The 12,744-nt window shown below is 49.4% G+C and overlaps 1 protein-coding gene and 1 long non-coding RNA gene across 2 annotated transcripts in view; one reads left to right on the forward strand and one right to left on the reverse strand.

The window, feature by feature from the left end:
- Positions 1-12,744, forward strand: part of tnrc6c1 (trinucleotide repeat containing adaptor 6C1) — a 42,742-nt gene that overhangs the window by 17,207 nt on the left and 12,791 nt on the right. Inside the window, exons 5-6 of the mRNA XM_008288070.1 lie at positions 8,335-10,860; positions 12,456-12,650. Of these exons, the coding sequence (XP_008286292.1) occupies positions 8,335-10,860; positions 12,456-12,650 (2,721 nt within the window). The remainder of the gene's footprint in view (positions 1-8,334; positions 10,861-12,455; positions 12,651-12,744) is intronic.
- Positions 1,827-2,647, reverse strand: LOC103361862 (uncharacterized). The gene is made up of 2 exons (XR_520424.1): positions 2,209-2,647; positions 1,827-2,105 (listed from the first exon to the last, which is right to left on the reverse strand). It is a non-coding gene; the product is annotated as an uncharacterized LOC103361862 (long non-coding RNA).

The following is a 12,744-nucleotide window of genomic DNA, read 5'->3' on the forward strand; positions in this document are numbered from 1 at the left end:
TACCGACAGAGAAGTATTCATGTTGCACAGAAAAACAGTGACTGCAGAGTTTTTAAATGTACAAAATATTCGGAAATTGCAGCTATGAAAGGGTTGATGTTGCACCAAAAGGCAGCTGAGAGCAGAGCTGACAGGTGTTTTAATTAGAACTCTGCAGAAGATGCAGCTTTTCAGTGCAGCGTCCTTTTAAGAAAAGCTTAGCCAGACAAGCGCTGACCAGAGGAACAGTTTCCTCTGAGAAATCTAACATGTTACTTCCATAATGTGAGACCCAGCTGGCTAAAGCTGACACCAGATCTGTTGACAGCAGCCATGTTGGAAAATGAAACTGCTGAATTTACAACATGCTAGAAATTCAAATAATCATCAGATAACAGAGTATTCAGACAATCACTCAGACTTACAGACCTCCTTCAAAACACAAGTCAGTTTGTCAGAAGTTATGCCAGGTTCTAAGATGCATTTGGTGGCAACGTCACCCGTTGGTTTCTGCACTGAGAACATGAAGCCAGGGTTTTGCTACTTCCTGGTTGACATCTTGGATTTTTGGAGCCAGTGATGCAAAAATCGTGGGAGGGGGGCGGAGCCATAGGAGCAGCGATTGGTCAGACGGATTGAGAGGCGGGCCCTCTCTGCCCCGCCCACATTTACCGCCTTCTGCTCGCTTCGTCTGCATCGTCGCTGCCGACTGTCAATCAAACCAGCCACGCCCCTTGAGCCGCAAAATGTGGACGATTTTTTAAAAATTCAGTATTGATTTATTTTCAGATTGGCCACCTGATCTCTGGACCTGACCATGAAAACTAAGAAGAAAAAAATCCTGAGCTGTAGGAATGCAGGATTTCGTGATCTGTGATCACTTCTTTTCCAGTTCCAGTCTATGGGAGCCAGGGCTTTGTGGAGCCAGCAGCTAGTGGACGTAGTGATGCTGCAGGTTTTTGACACTTCCAGGTTGGCTTCATTTTTCCGGGGCCGGTTGCTACGTCCATCTTTTATACAGTCGATGGTGGCGACCAGTTCGGGGTTAGAATCCCGCTCCATGTCCAGCCGCCCTGCTCCCCGACACAAAGGGCTGAATTATTATTATTAAGCTCTATAAGACTGTTTCACTATTGCAGCTTTGATACCAAGTCATGAATCAATCAGACCGTCACCATCACAAAACACTAACGGGGACTTTTTGAGGTTGTAAACGTTTTAATGGATGTTGTAGACATAAAATGTGAACAGAAACTCGTTGACTTTACATTCTGTGTGCAGATTAAGATGTGTGTCTGGGAGCAGTGTAGATGTGTTTGTGAAGTTTCCTGCTTTTGTTTAAAATGCTCTCCATCACTGTTTGAATTCTGGCTTTTAGTCTAACTTGTGTTCGACCGGCGGACTCAAAATATCTTCGTCTGTAACTCGTGTTACTAGAACTTTGGCATCGACTCGGTGCTAAAATATCAGCTCTCGTGACGAGCAGCTGCTAGGTTCTGTCAGGTTGGCCAGAAGAGGTTCTGTGTTACTGCTGTGGACAGACAGCGACTACTTCTACTGATGTTTACGTTGTGCGCTGCGGTAGTGATGATGCGACGTACCTGCAGAGCAGAAGCTCACGCCTCACAGGTGCTGCTGACTGCTGTTTGTTTTCTCTCTGGCTGACTGGGAATAGGAATGGGACAGAGGAGGAATACAGGCAGAGGATGAGAAGTAAACACAGCTGGCAGTCTTTGCATGTGTGTGTTTTTCTTCCCGCTGCTTTACGTGTGACGATAAACAGACTGTGTGTGTTTTAAGAGGTCACGTTCTGTAGTTTCCTCATAAACCAGTACCTGCTCTTTGGAGATGTTTAAGGCACTTTGCACTTTTTATTGTCTGAGGAGGAAGCGTCGCCATGAGCCGTGTTTGAGCATCATCCAGCTCCTCTAATGCTGTTTGCATGCAGCTTTATCTCCATGGCGATGAGAAGTTTATCCTCTCCTCGTCTCTTTCTCCTCCTTCTCACCATCATCATCCTCCCACTCTCCGTTTGGCTTTGCTGACCAGCCCTTCAGTACTTCCTGCTTCAGGAGGAGGAGCGATACGGAGCGAACTAGTTGGCTGGCTGCCTCGGTGGGCCTGACCTGGCACAGATAGAAGGACCGAGTGAGGAGGAAAGAAAGAAAGAAGGAGCGAGCGAGCATGGCAGAGGTCCAGCTCTGTGGGCTGAAGTGACTCATGGCTTACGGTAAAAGCTGCTGCTTCTCTCCGCCCCTCTTCTGGCAGCCCGGCTCAGCTCTGCTTCTCCCTGTGTCTTTGAATTGACTGATTGCATTAGGACAGACAGACAGACAGGAGGCCTTCCAGACTGACAGACTGACAGGAGTGCAGTGGGACGGCTTCTCCTCCATGTACGCGTATTTCATGCCGAACTGTGCAGCTCAGGGATGCACAGAGACGATTCTACAGGTGTCACCTTCAAAAACTGCTTGTTTCTGTTGTTCTACAATATGCAGCATTATTATTTAACGCTACAGTGGATCCTCCTCCATGGCTCCGGCTGCAGAGAGGACGACTGTCCCCTTCTCTGCTTTCATGCCTTCCTGATAGCCGGCAGCAGAAGCACACTAGCTGCATTCATCGCCTCCCCTTTCCACCGACTGCCCTTAACCCCAGCCGTGTTTCATTACCTGGTCACATGCTGACAGGCGTGTCCTGTGTGTGTGTCCATGCCACACATTTGTAAACACAAACATTGTCTTTCTCTGCAGTCTTGGTGTGTGCGTGTCGTTTCTCTGCTGTGAAGGCCTCTGGGTGTGTTTCAGGGGTCCAAGTTCATGGGATAAGACTTCTTATGCTTTCTGCATATAACAGTAGTCCTCACTGGAGGAGTTTAGTTATGTGGCCACGCCAAGCACACAGCTGTTGGTCAGATTAGGAACATTTATCAGTCTGTGTTTGACAGTAAAGTCCTCCTCTCCTTGACAAATATAGTCTTACTCTTAGCTAATCTGACAATTAGCTTGTAGTGCTAATGTGCTGGTGATGGCACTAAAAATGTAAAGCTTCCCCTGATTGCATCTGCCTCACGCCCTTCGTTGAAGCCTATAAAATACTGATCAGAGCTTTGTAAGGCAGCAGTAGACACCGACAACAACACGTTTCAATGTAAACAGGCCTCGTCAAGGGGGAGAGCAGCAGCTAATGTGCTAATGGCTTCTCTGGTGCAGAGCGGAGAGAACATGCATGCTAGACTGGATGTGCTCTTTAAGTCTGCTGATGATGCTGTAAAAGAGCCTTGGGAATCCCCTCAAAGAGGACTGGGATGTCTTGTGATGTGATTAAACATCAGCTCTCTGTTAACCACAAATGTTGAGCGCGCTCTCTCTCTCTGCTCTGACTGTTTCTGGCGTGCTCGTTGTTCTCTAGTGCACGTGTTCTCCTCCTCCACCTCCACCAGAACCACCGCTCACATACTGCCGTTGGCCCGAGGGCAGCCAGGATTAGTCAGGCTGCTCATACTATATGTTCGTCTGTCAATCTGCCCGTTATTATAGCCTCCTCCTCCCAGTGCTGCCTTTTGCTTGGCTAACAATCGCTCTCCTCAGGCCCTTCCATGTAGTGGAGGCATGAGAGAGAGAGCTATTTTAAGACTGGCACGCTGAAGAAAGACCTTGACCTGATTTATCCTTTGGAGGAGGAGGAGAAAGAGGATACTGACGGGCAAACATGACGGCCAGATGTCATAGTTGTACTGTTCAAAAGGCACATGTTGTCGTTGTATTATTACCAGTGCAGCTTCAGCACAACCCCAACACAGCATTAGAACAGAGTTCTGCTGGTTCTGGCGGTTTCACGTTGTCTTGTCAGGAAGTGTTGCACTCAGAACCTTAAATCTCCTGTCATGATGTTTAAAAACCTATTATTAACCTTATTATTTATTGTTAAATTATATCTAACCAGCTTATGACCTGCTGGTGCAGCGATGCCATGGTACGCTCCGTGGTGCCAACCCAGTTCAACACTCGTTCAGCTCCTAAGATGAGTCATCGGTAATGATGCTTCATTTTTTTTTTTGATAATTTCACTTCCTGTTACTTATGCGTTGTGCAAAGTACATTGTAGAAAAAGCATATTTATGCTCAAGTTCAAATTCTAAAATATTATATTTAAATCAGTCTTTCTTCAAAACAGAGTCAAAAATGCTCTGTTCACTCTTTGTGTGGCAAAGCTAAGCATCAAATCTGCACATCTGAAACCGAAAAGGTCGACGAAAAGGCCAAACAACAAACTGGTAGATTTAGCGACTTTACATTTGAGCTTCAGACTCATTTATTTGGCAAAAGGAACACGTCAGTCCGTGGGTTGCGCTGTGATGTGAAACCTAAATTAACTGAGCCAGTCTCACTTTAAAACAGACTGAAATGTCCCACATCAAAGAGAGCAACACAAGTAGACGTTCTGAGTTCATTCCTTCCTGTGCTTTTGTGTTGCTGCCTGCAGAAGCACAGAGGAAACATCACCGCTGCTGGTTCTGCTGGTACAGTTGAGGCTTGTTACCAGTATATTATGGTGCATAAACACCATGTTTTTAATAAATCCCAGTAAGAAGTGCTGTAACTCTTCGCTGGACTGAAGCTGTTTGCTCTGCAGATGTGACCCTCGTGTCTTGGTGCAGCTCTGATAATGTTCTGCACCGTTTGCGATCATCACGCGTGGAGCAGTACATTCCTGGAGGTGCATGTTTGTGTTGCTGTTTGTGTGTCTGTCAGCTCGTTCATCTGGCTGGCAGCCTGCGTTGTCAGCTCCGTACCATCCAGCCTCTGTGCCCCTCGGGGACTTCATTAAGCCGGCATCAGTACAGCTGAGGCCCGCACAGCCCTCCTGGATTATTTCCTCCTCTTTTTCAACACCCATCTCCGTCTTTCATTTTCTGTCTTCGCTATCTTTCATCCCTCTCCGTCGTTCGCTCCTTCTACCCCTGTTCTGTTCGCCTCCGTATGCACACCTTCCAAACATTTATGCGTGCCGAAGATAGAAAAACACATTTAGCACAAATAGTTTAGATTGTGTGTTTGGGAAGTGTTCTCTAAATGGAGTATCACAGTGTAATGTGATGAAGTGACGTTGAGCATCCTTCTCCAAAAGGTTCAGAAGTGAAGGACTTGCCACTGAGAACAGAAAGCAGACTGGATCACGTAATATAGAATCAAGAAAAGGGAATCTTTCAGTGAGAAAATGGTCCAGAGCACAGCAGCTGTCTCAGAGTCCTGACCTAAATCCCAAAGAGCACCTGAGTGAAGCTCCGGCCTTTTGTTTCTCACTGAAACACAAAGAAAATGTTCGCTGCAGCGTCGCACGGCTCATTTTATCCTGTATAATATAGAATGTATGTTCACCACCGGTGGAAAACTACAAAACGCCAGAACAAATCAGGTGTCCAGATAGTTTCCTTTTCTTATCTAATACGGTGAGAGTCACACGTTTAGGTGTGCGAACACTTTCTGGTGGTGAATGCTGTCGGAGGTCTACAGGAAGGTTTTCCCGTTGATCTGAACCTTCAGGAAGTACAAGTGTGGATGCAAACACTGCCCGGTGTGTACGTTAGCACACAGAGCGAGCGGCCGTGACCTCACCGTGTGGTCGGCTCGGGAGCTGAGCCTCGGCCATAAAGGGACTCTGTTCTCCGCCAAACATTGACTTATTGTGTTGTTGTGTGGGCGCTGGGATCATTTGTACACAATAGCCGCCTTGATCCGCGGTGCTGCTCTCTTTCTTTTGCCAAGCTCCGTGCCATTCCTGCCCTCTTCCCTCCATCCTTCTGGATCTCTTCCTCTGTTGTCTCCGTGTAGCTGCGGTGCCACGTTTGGACCCAGATTGCGGGTCAGTGATCACGCAAGCAGATCCATACAAGCTCGCTCAGTCACGTGCTGGCCATGTGTCCAGGCCGCTTTCTGTCCCCAGCTCGCTGTTTACAAGCGCCACGTTTCGACTTGTAGTCATAAATTTATACAAAAACAGACTAGTCATCGTGTGAGATCTGATTATCTGCCCGTTCATACATAAACATGTGCATATGTGTGAGAAAATGTGCGATTCCGGCCCGGGAGGGGGTGCAGCAGGCTTTTGTCGGGGCTCTCATGCTGTCTCCTGCCTGCACTGCCATTCAAGAGGCTTCCATTGTGGGCGGCAGTGCTAATTGCAGATGGAGCTAAATATTTAGTGACAGTTTTGAAAGGTTGAAAGATGCGAGGGTGAGGGGGTGAGGGGTAGAAGAGTCCCCCCTTTGTTTTGTTTTACCTCGTGCCTTGTGAGTGCATAATGAAAGTCTCCCCCTTTTCTCTCCAACACTCCCATCCCCTCCCCCCAGCAGCCTTGTTTCAGTGCTTTTCCAGAGAGGGAGAATATCCTCGGTCAGGATAGGAATAGAGCACGATATAAATAAAGCCAGAGGGAGGCAATAGATAGAAGAGGAGAGACCCAGTCAAAGCAGTGTTGGTGGGAGGGACGGAGCATGAGGGGTGAGGAAGGAAGGGAGGGGAGAGGAGGGAAGGTTGTCTCATGCCGCGCAAGAGCTGTGCAACTTCTTGGCAGCATTTCAGAAATGAGCCTCAGAAGCTTGGCGAGCCGAGCAGACATATTGAGACAAGGATGGTCGCTGCGCTGCACAAACGCTAGCTCTCTACAGGATGGTTGGGAGGCACCTCTCCACAGGTATTCATCATCTGTCTCTCTCCTGTCTGCCCGTCTTTCTCTCTCTCTGCCTCTTCTGCGTTTGTTTTGGCTGCGTGTCTTTACGCACCGTGCGAACAAGCACTTCTAAACGTTAAGGCTGCAGCGACAGTGCATGGCGGACGTGCCGTGTTGAGTTCTTACGCCGTGTGTTTATTACTGCGTGAGCGACGAGCTGAAGCAGATACAGGCAGCAGATCAGAGCCTTTCTGGCTCCGGTTCAGGACTGAGAAAATGGCGGTCTGCACTTCTCAGCAGAGTGACGCTTCAGAACGACAGCGCTGTGTCAGAAACACAGTGCCCTCTTTTCTTCCCTCCTGCTCGCTCGCTGCAGCCGCTCTGCCTCTCCTGTACTTGCAAGCATCGCAGCGAGCTTGGAAACAGGAGGTGGTGCACAGATGCTGTCACTTCCCTCATGTAGTTGTGACACAGGCTGAGTATTTGCATACAAACTATGCATGCATGTGAGGGCGCATGTAAACAAGAGCGGCTGCAGCATGAGAGGCAGCAGAAGCTGGATGGTGAGGCGGCGCCGGGTTGATCGGTGCAAGATCGTGGTCTGAATTTGGACTTACTTGTACCAACGGATATGGACGCTGGACCTCCAGGGAACTCACTCAGGAAGGGACAAGCCGAAGCATCACTTTGGGTTGTGAGGGTGGTTGTTACGGCAGATGGCGGCTGGTGTGTTGGTGAGACCAGCTCCCCTGGACTCTACCAGACAGTGTCTGTGCTTCATGTTGGTAGAGGTCAGAAGTTAAGGATGACTCAGCTGCATCGGCCCTGTAACAGATTCTCTAACGTGGTTTCCAGATACGACCGTTCATCTCTCGGACGATGCCGTGTCCAGCTGTTATATTTACTCCTTTATACACAAAAAGCAATGCTATGAACATGTTGTTATTATTAGTGATTTTAGTAAACATAGCATGTGGTACCATTTTCCATTTGGTCCATTTTTAACACTAATTACTAAATTATCATCACTGATGCTGCATGCCGTCACAGATGAAGCTTCTGTTTTCACTGCAGGGGTTTGTTATATTGATTTTACAACAAACTACAAGTCCATTTGTGATAGTATCTACAGTGATGACTATAAATTAGCTGATGTATTAACTCCCATGACGGTGATAAATAAAAAACATTTCAAGCAACGATTTTCCTGCAGTTTCACTAATATTTGGTTTTGAGACTTTAAATGCAGTAAATAATCATTTGAGGCAAAGTCAGTGAATAAAAATAGCAAGCTGAACACATTGGCTGTTTCTCACTTCATTTTGACAGGTACTTTTAAGATACAAATGCCTGAAAGGTATTTTGAAGTCTATAAACAGTGATGTGTGAAAACGTTTAAATATGTAGTGCTTCAATGTTGTATCTTTTTTAGTCGAGGCTTCCTTTGCCCTCGTGTTAGTCACTCTCCTCTCTGTTTGCATTTTCAATGTGGGTGGTATTTATTTTCATTAATAAAGCATCTTGTGAAGTCTATGGACACATAAGGAGACACCTTACATGTTGCCATGGTGTTTCAACCTTACTAAGCTTATGTGGGTGTGATGACGTACGTAAGTTATGCCTCTCTGCTCTCATCCTCTTGCTCATTCTCATGGCTTTGTTTTTTTCTATCCTCCCTTACAGAACTGCCCCCACAGAGTGGCCAGGGAGCCCAGTATGATAATCCCCTCTGGGGACACCTGCCAGCCAACAGGAGTGCCACAAATGCTGCATCTTCTACCAACCTTAGTGGCTGGGATCAACTGATCATTGACCAGAAGGACACAGAGGCTTGGCCTTCTATTACCCTCAGCCAGAGCCAGGCCCCTCCAGGAGGATGCTCTTTGGACACTGATCCTGGTCACTTGACCAGCAGCAGCAGCAGCAGCAGCAGCAGTAGTACTAGCAGTACTTGTAGTACAGTGAGTATGGCCACGGGAGCCAATAGCCAGACAGGCCACTTCCCTGCCAATCACCTTAGCAGCAAAGCCAACAGTGGGCCCAGCCCTGCCAATCATACTGGAACCAGCATGCTCTCTAGCCAGGTTGCAACCAATCGCAGCTGGGGCACTGGGCCTGGACCCTCCCATTGCCCGCCTCAGTCCTCAGGGGGGAGTGAAGGGAAGGGTGACAGCCCAGTGGGAGGAGGAGGAGGAGGAGGCAGCAGGGGCTGGGGTTCTTCTTCATCATCCTCCACCACCAACTTTAACTTGAACCTAAACCCTAATGCCAACCCATCTGCCTGGCCCATGCTGGGGCATGATGGGGGAGGCACAGGGGGAGGCAGCTCAGGGGGAGCCAACACCATTTCACCTCCTCAACCTACACCTAACCTCTGTAATCCAACTGGCCCCCCACCAGCCAAGACCAGCACCTGTACCGGAGCCAACACTAACAGCAACTCCTCGGGGATTGGCAGCGCCTGGGGTACCATAATGGCTTCTGATGCACCAGAGCCACACCCCTCCCCGTCCACGAATGTGTCTTTCAGTTCAGAACCTCAGAACCTTAAAACTGATGGACCAAATCACACTAATAAGCAGGAACCCCCCAGTCCTATTCGCAACTTGCCTGGCTGGGGCAGTGCACCTGTAGGCTTGGGTTCCATGAGTCAGCCACCAACAGGGGCCTCACAGGTCAATGGAGAGGATGGTAACTCAGTATGGGGCAACAGTGGCAACTCAAAAGCAACTCCTTCTAAGGAGGCACCTGGCTGGGACTCTGGCTGGGGCCATGGAGGTGGTGGAGCAGGGAATTCTGGAGGCTGGGGGGAACAATCTGGTGGGGACTGGGGTAAGCAGCACACTGAAGAGGCCCAGGGAGGCTGGGATGCCCCCAGCTCCCCTCCCCAGGATTCCCAGGCTAGTCCTTGGAGCAGAGCTGTGAGCACAGCCGGTGCTAGTGAAGGGAGCAGCGACAGCATGGAAGGACACCCCCAGCGGAGAGACCGCTCATCCAGAGATAATCCAGCTCCTCTGCTGCCTGCCCAGGATCTGGACCCCAGGGTGCTGTGCAACACCGGCTGGGGACAGACCCCGGTACGCCAGCACACTTCCTGGGACATGGACAATACTAAACGCAAGAACGATGCAGGCACTGAATCATGGGGCTCCGGCCCAACTACTCCAAGTGATGCCCAGGGGCCCTCCAACACGGGCCCCACGCAGAGGACTGACTCTGGGAGCAAAAATGATGTGCCTGGTTCTCAGGGAGCTTCTGGTTGGGGTGGAAGCATAGCTGCTACCAACCAGTCCAGCTCTGGTTGGGGAGAGACGTCCAACAACATTAAGCCCCCAGGAGGCCCTGGTGGCTGGGGAAACCCTCCAGCAGGGGGCCCCAACACCAACATACCCAAGAATGGTGGTCAGTCCTGGGGAGAGGAGAAGTCAGCTGGGTGGGAAGATTCTCACATCAAGTCAACATCCCAGAGCTGGGGAGAGCAACCCAAAGCATCCCACAACTGGGGCAACAGTGGCGGGAGCAATAATGCCGGGGACTGGGGAGAACCAGAGGACAGCAAAAAGAGTCCCTCTAATCCTGGCTGGGAGGGAGAAGCAGGAGGCTGGAAGGAAAACCCACGAGGCTGGGGCATGTCTTCTTCAGGACCTGGGATATCTGGAGCTGGAGGAAATGGGGGCTGGGGGGAGTCGGTTCCCCAGCGGCCCAGTGGCCCTCCTCAGGGCTGGGGGGGCAAGCCTCAGGATGGCCCCAGTGGTAATAGTGGAGGAGGAGGAGGAGGAGGCATGGGCTCCTGGGGGGGCTCAGGCTCAGTCAAGCAGGGTGCAGGCTGGAGTGGCAGCAAGCAGGACTCCTCTGCTGAGCCCACAGGCTGGGAGGAGCCCTCCCCTCCTTCAATCCGCCGCAAGATGGAGATAGATGACGGGACCTCGGCTTGGGGCGATCCCGGCACCTACAACAAGTCAGTCAATCTGTGGGACAGGAACAATCCAGGAATGTCCCAGACTAAAGGCACCGCTGGAGGCAACAATCCCCCAGGTTCCAACAACAACCACGCCCACTCTCACAATCACCCTTATCATGGGCCGCCTGCACCTCTACAGAACCATAGCCAAAACAGCCAAAACCCAGGTCCCACCAGCGGGCCTATGGATCCTCCTGTGCAACATCAGTCTGCACCATCTCACAGCAGGGGTCCCCTGATAGCTCAAGGTAAGACGAGACTCTGCTACATAGACTAGTTAGCCATTTCTTTATAATATACACACATTATACAATTGTCCACATTCAGATTTCAAAGGTGATTTGATTTCAGTTGACCAGATGTAACTCAGGATGAATAGCAGCGCCTCTTTCTTGTAGACTGTTTAAAGCAAAGGTGTAGAACGTGAAAGCTGGTTAGCTAGTTAGCGCTGCTGAGCTCCAAGCTGTTGATCCACTTGAAGGTAAAATCTTGACCCAGTTTGCACTCTTTGGATTTACATCTAATCAGCAGCCTAAACCAGTGCCAGCCTGGTCCTCCATGAGGCTCCTCACATTTCACAACACAGGGTTCTGCTCTGCGGGTAACCGTGGCAACCCCACATGGGGGCCCAAAGGAAGCACAAGAATGCTGTTTACAAAGTGCCTCGTGAAAATACTGATTCACCACAAACTGTTTGAGACACATCGGAAGTGTGTGATTATATGGGAGCCACCATCTGTCAGCAGCTGAGGGAGGAGGTGGAGCAGCCCCTGGGCTCTGAGAGGATGCCGCTGCCCCCTGCTGGCCCTCTCTTGACCCTGCATGGTGATTCCATGTTGGAGAGGATTAAACCTGGTTGTTGAGCTTATAGCAGGTTAATACAAAATAAGAAGTCCCTTCTAAGCTGGGGGAAGCAGCAGGACAGTTTGCCCCTCTGTGCCTTCTTAGATCAGGGTCGCTCTTGGCCCCATCACACCAGACGGCTGAATGTTAACTATAATTTTGGAGCAGCCTTTAGGACTTGACCTTTCCCTGGAGGGAGAGCTAAGCTGAGCCTGGCGCTGCTGCAGACCTAAAGACAGCACTGTGGCTGCCATGCCAAAAGGGACGAGGAGGTGCCAGATCTTAAATGGGCATCTCCTCCCTCCATCAGCCGTCCTGCTGAGCCAAGTCCAGGTTCCTGCCTCCCTGCATGGCTGGCAGAACGGTAAACGGGGCAATGTGTTCACCAGAGGCTCGGTTTGTGGCCAAGCTCATATCAACAAATAGGAAATTAATATAAAATGACAAAAAGAAAACAAAAACTTCCATCTTAATTTTTGAACATGTGGAAAATGCTTCAGACACAAACATGCTTGTTAGATTTTGTGCTGCTCTCTGTGTGTGCAGATATCAGACACATTTAAGTCTGTTTATAAGGAATCAGCAGTGAAAGCCAAGTAAGACAGTGATGAGAACAAGGCCAGCAGGAGACAGAGCTGTGATGAGGGCTCTATATTAAGTGAGATGAGACACAGAGTTATGCTAGCGTAAGGCAGCATTAAACACAGCCACAAGATCAAACTGTACATTTCTGAAATGTGGTTATCTTTTTAACTTTTCATAGGTCTCCTGATGTTTCTTGTAAATTTAACAATTTAAAAAATACCCCAGTGTGTTTCTCAGTATGACTGTAATTATGTAGATGTGCTAGATGCCATCTTGTACCCTCTTGTGAAAATGTCTAAGTACAGAATCAAATGAGACCAAATAGTGGATTGTCGCTGTGTGAAGCATGTTTTTAGACTCTGGTGGCTGTGCAGGCACATGTTTTTGACAGGTTGCTGTCCTTGTGTCTATCCAGGTTGGGGAGAGCTTCCCAGCTCCCACACCAAATCAGAGAGTTCCTGGGGGGAACCTGCACCGTCTCCGGTCAGTGTGGATAATGGCACGTCTGCCTGGGGCAAACCTACCGGGAGCTGTGGGGGATGGGGAGAAGGCAACCCAGACAACTATGGCAGGGGCAACCCAGCAATGACAGCTGCACCTTGCAAACCTGGTGAATAGTCTTATGTACCTGATGTGCACAGTGTGTTTACCTGTCAGGAACCGTGATGCTGCATTCATGCTCCGCTGCTGCAAAAGTTCAGTAA

This window comes from Stegastes partitus, unplaced genomic scaffold, assembly GCF_000690725.1.
Source record: "Stegastes partitus isolate 25-593 unplaced genomic scaffold, Stegastes_partitus-1.0.2 Scaffold539, whole genome shotgun sequence".
Taxonomy (NCBI): domain Eukaryota; kingdom Metazoa; phylum Chordata; class Actinopteri; family Pomacentridae; genus Stegastes; species Stegastes partitus.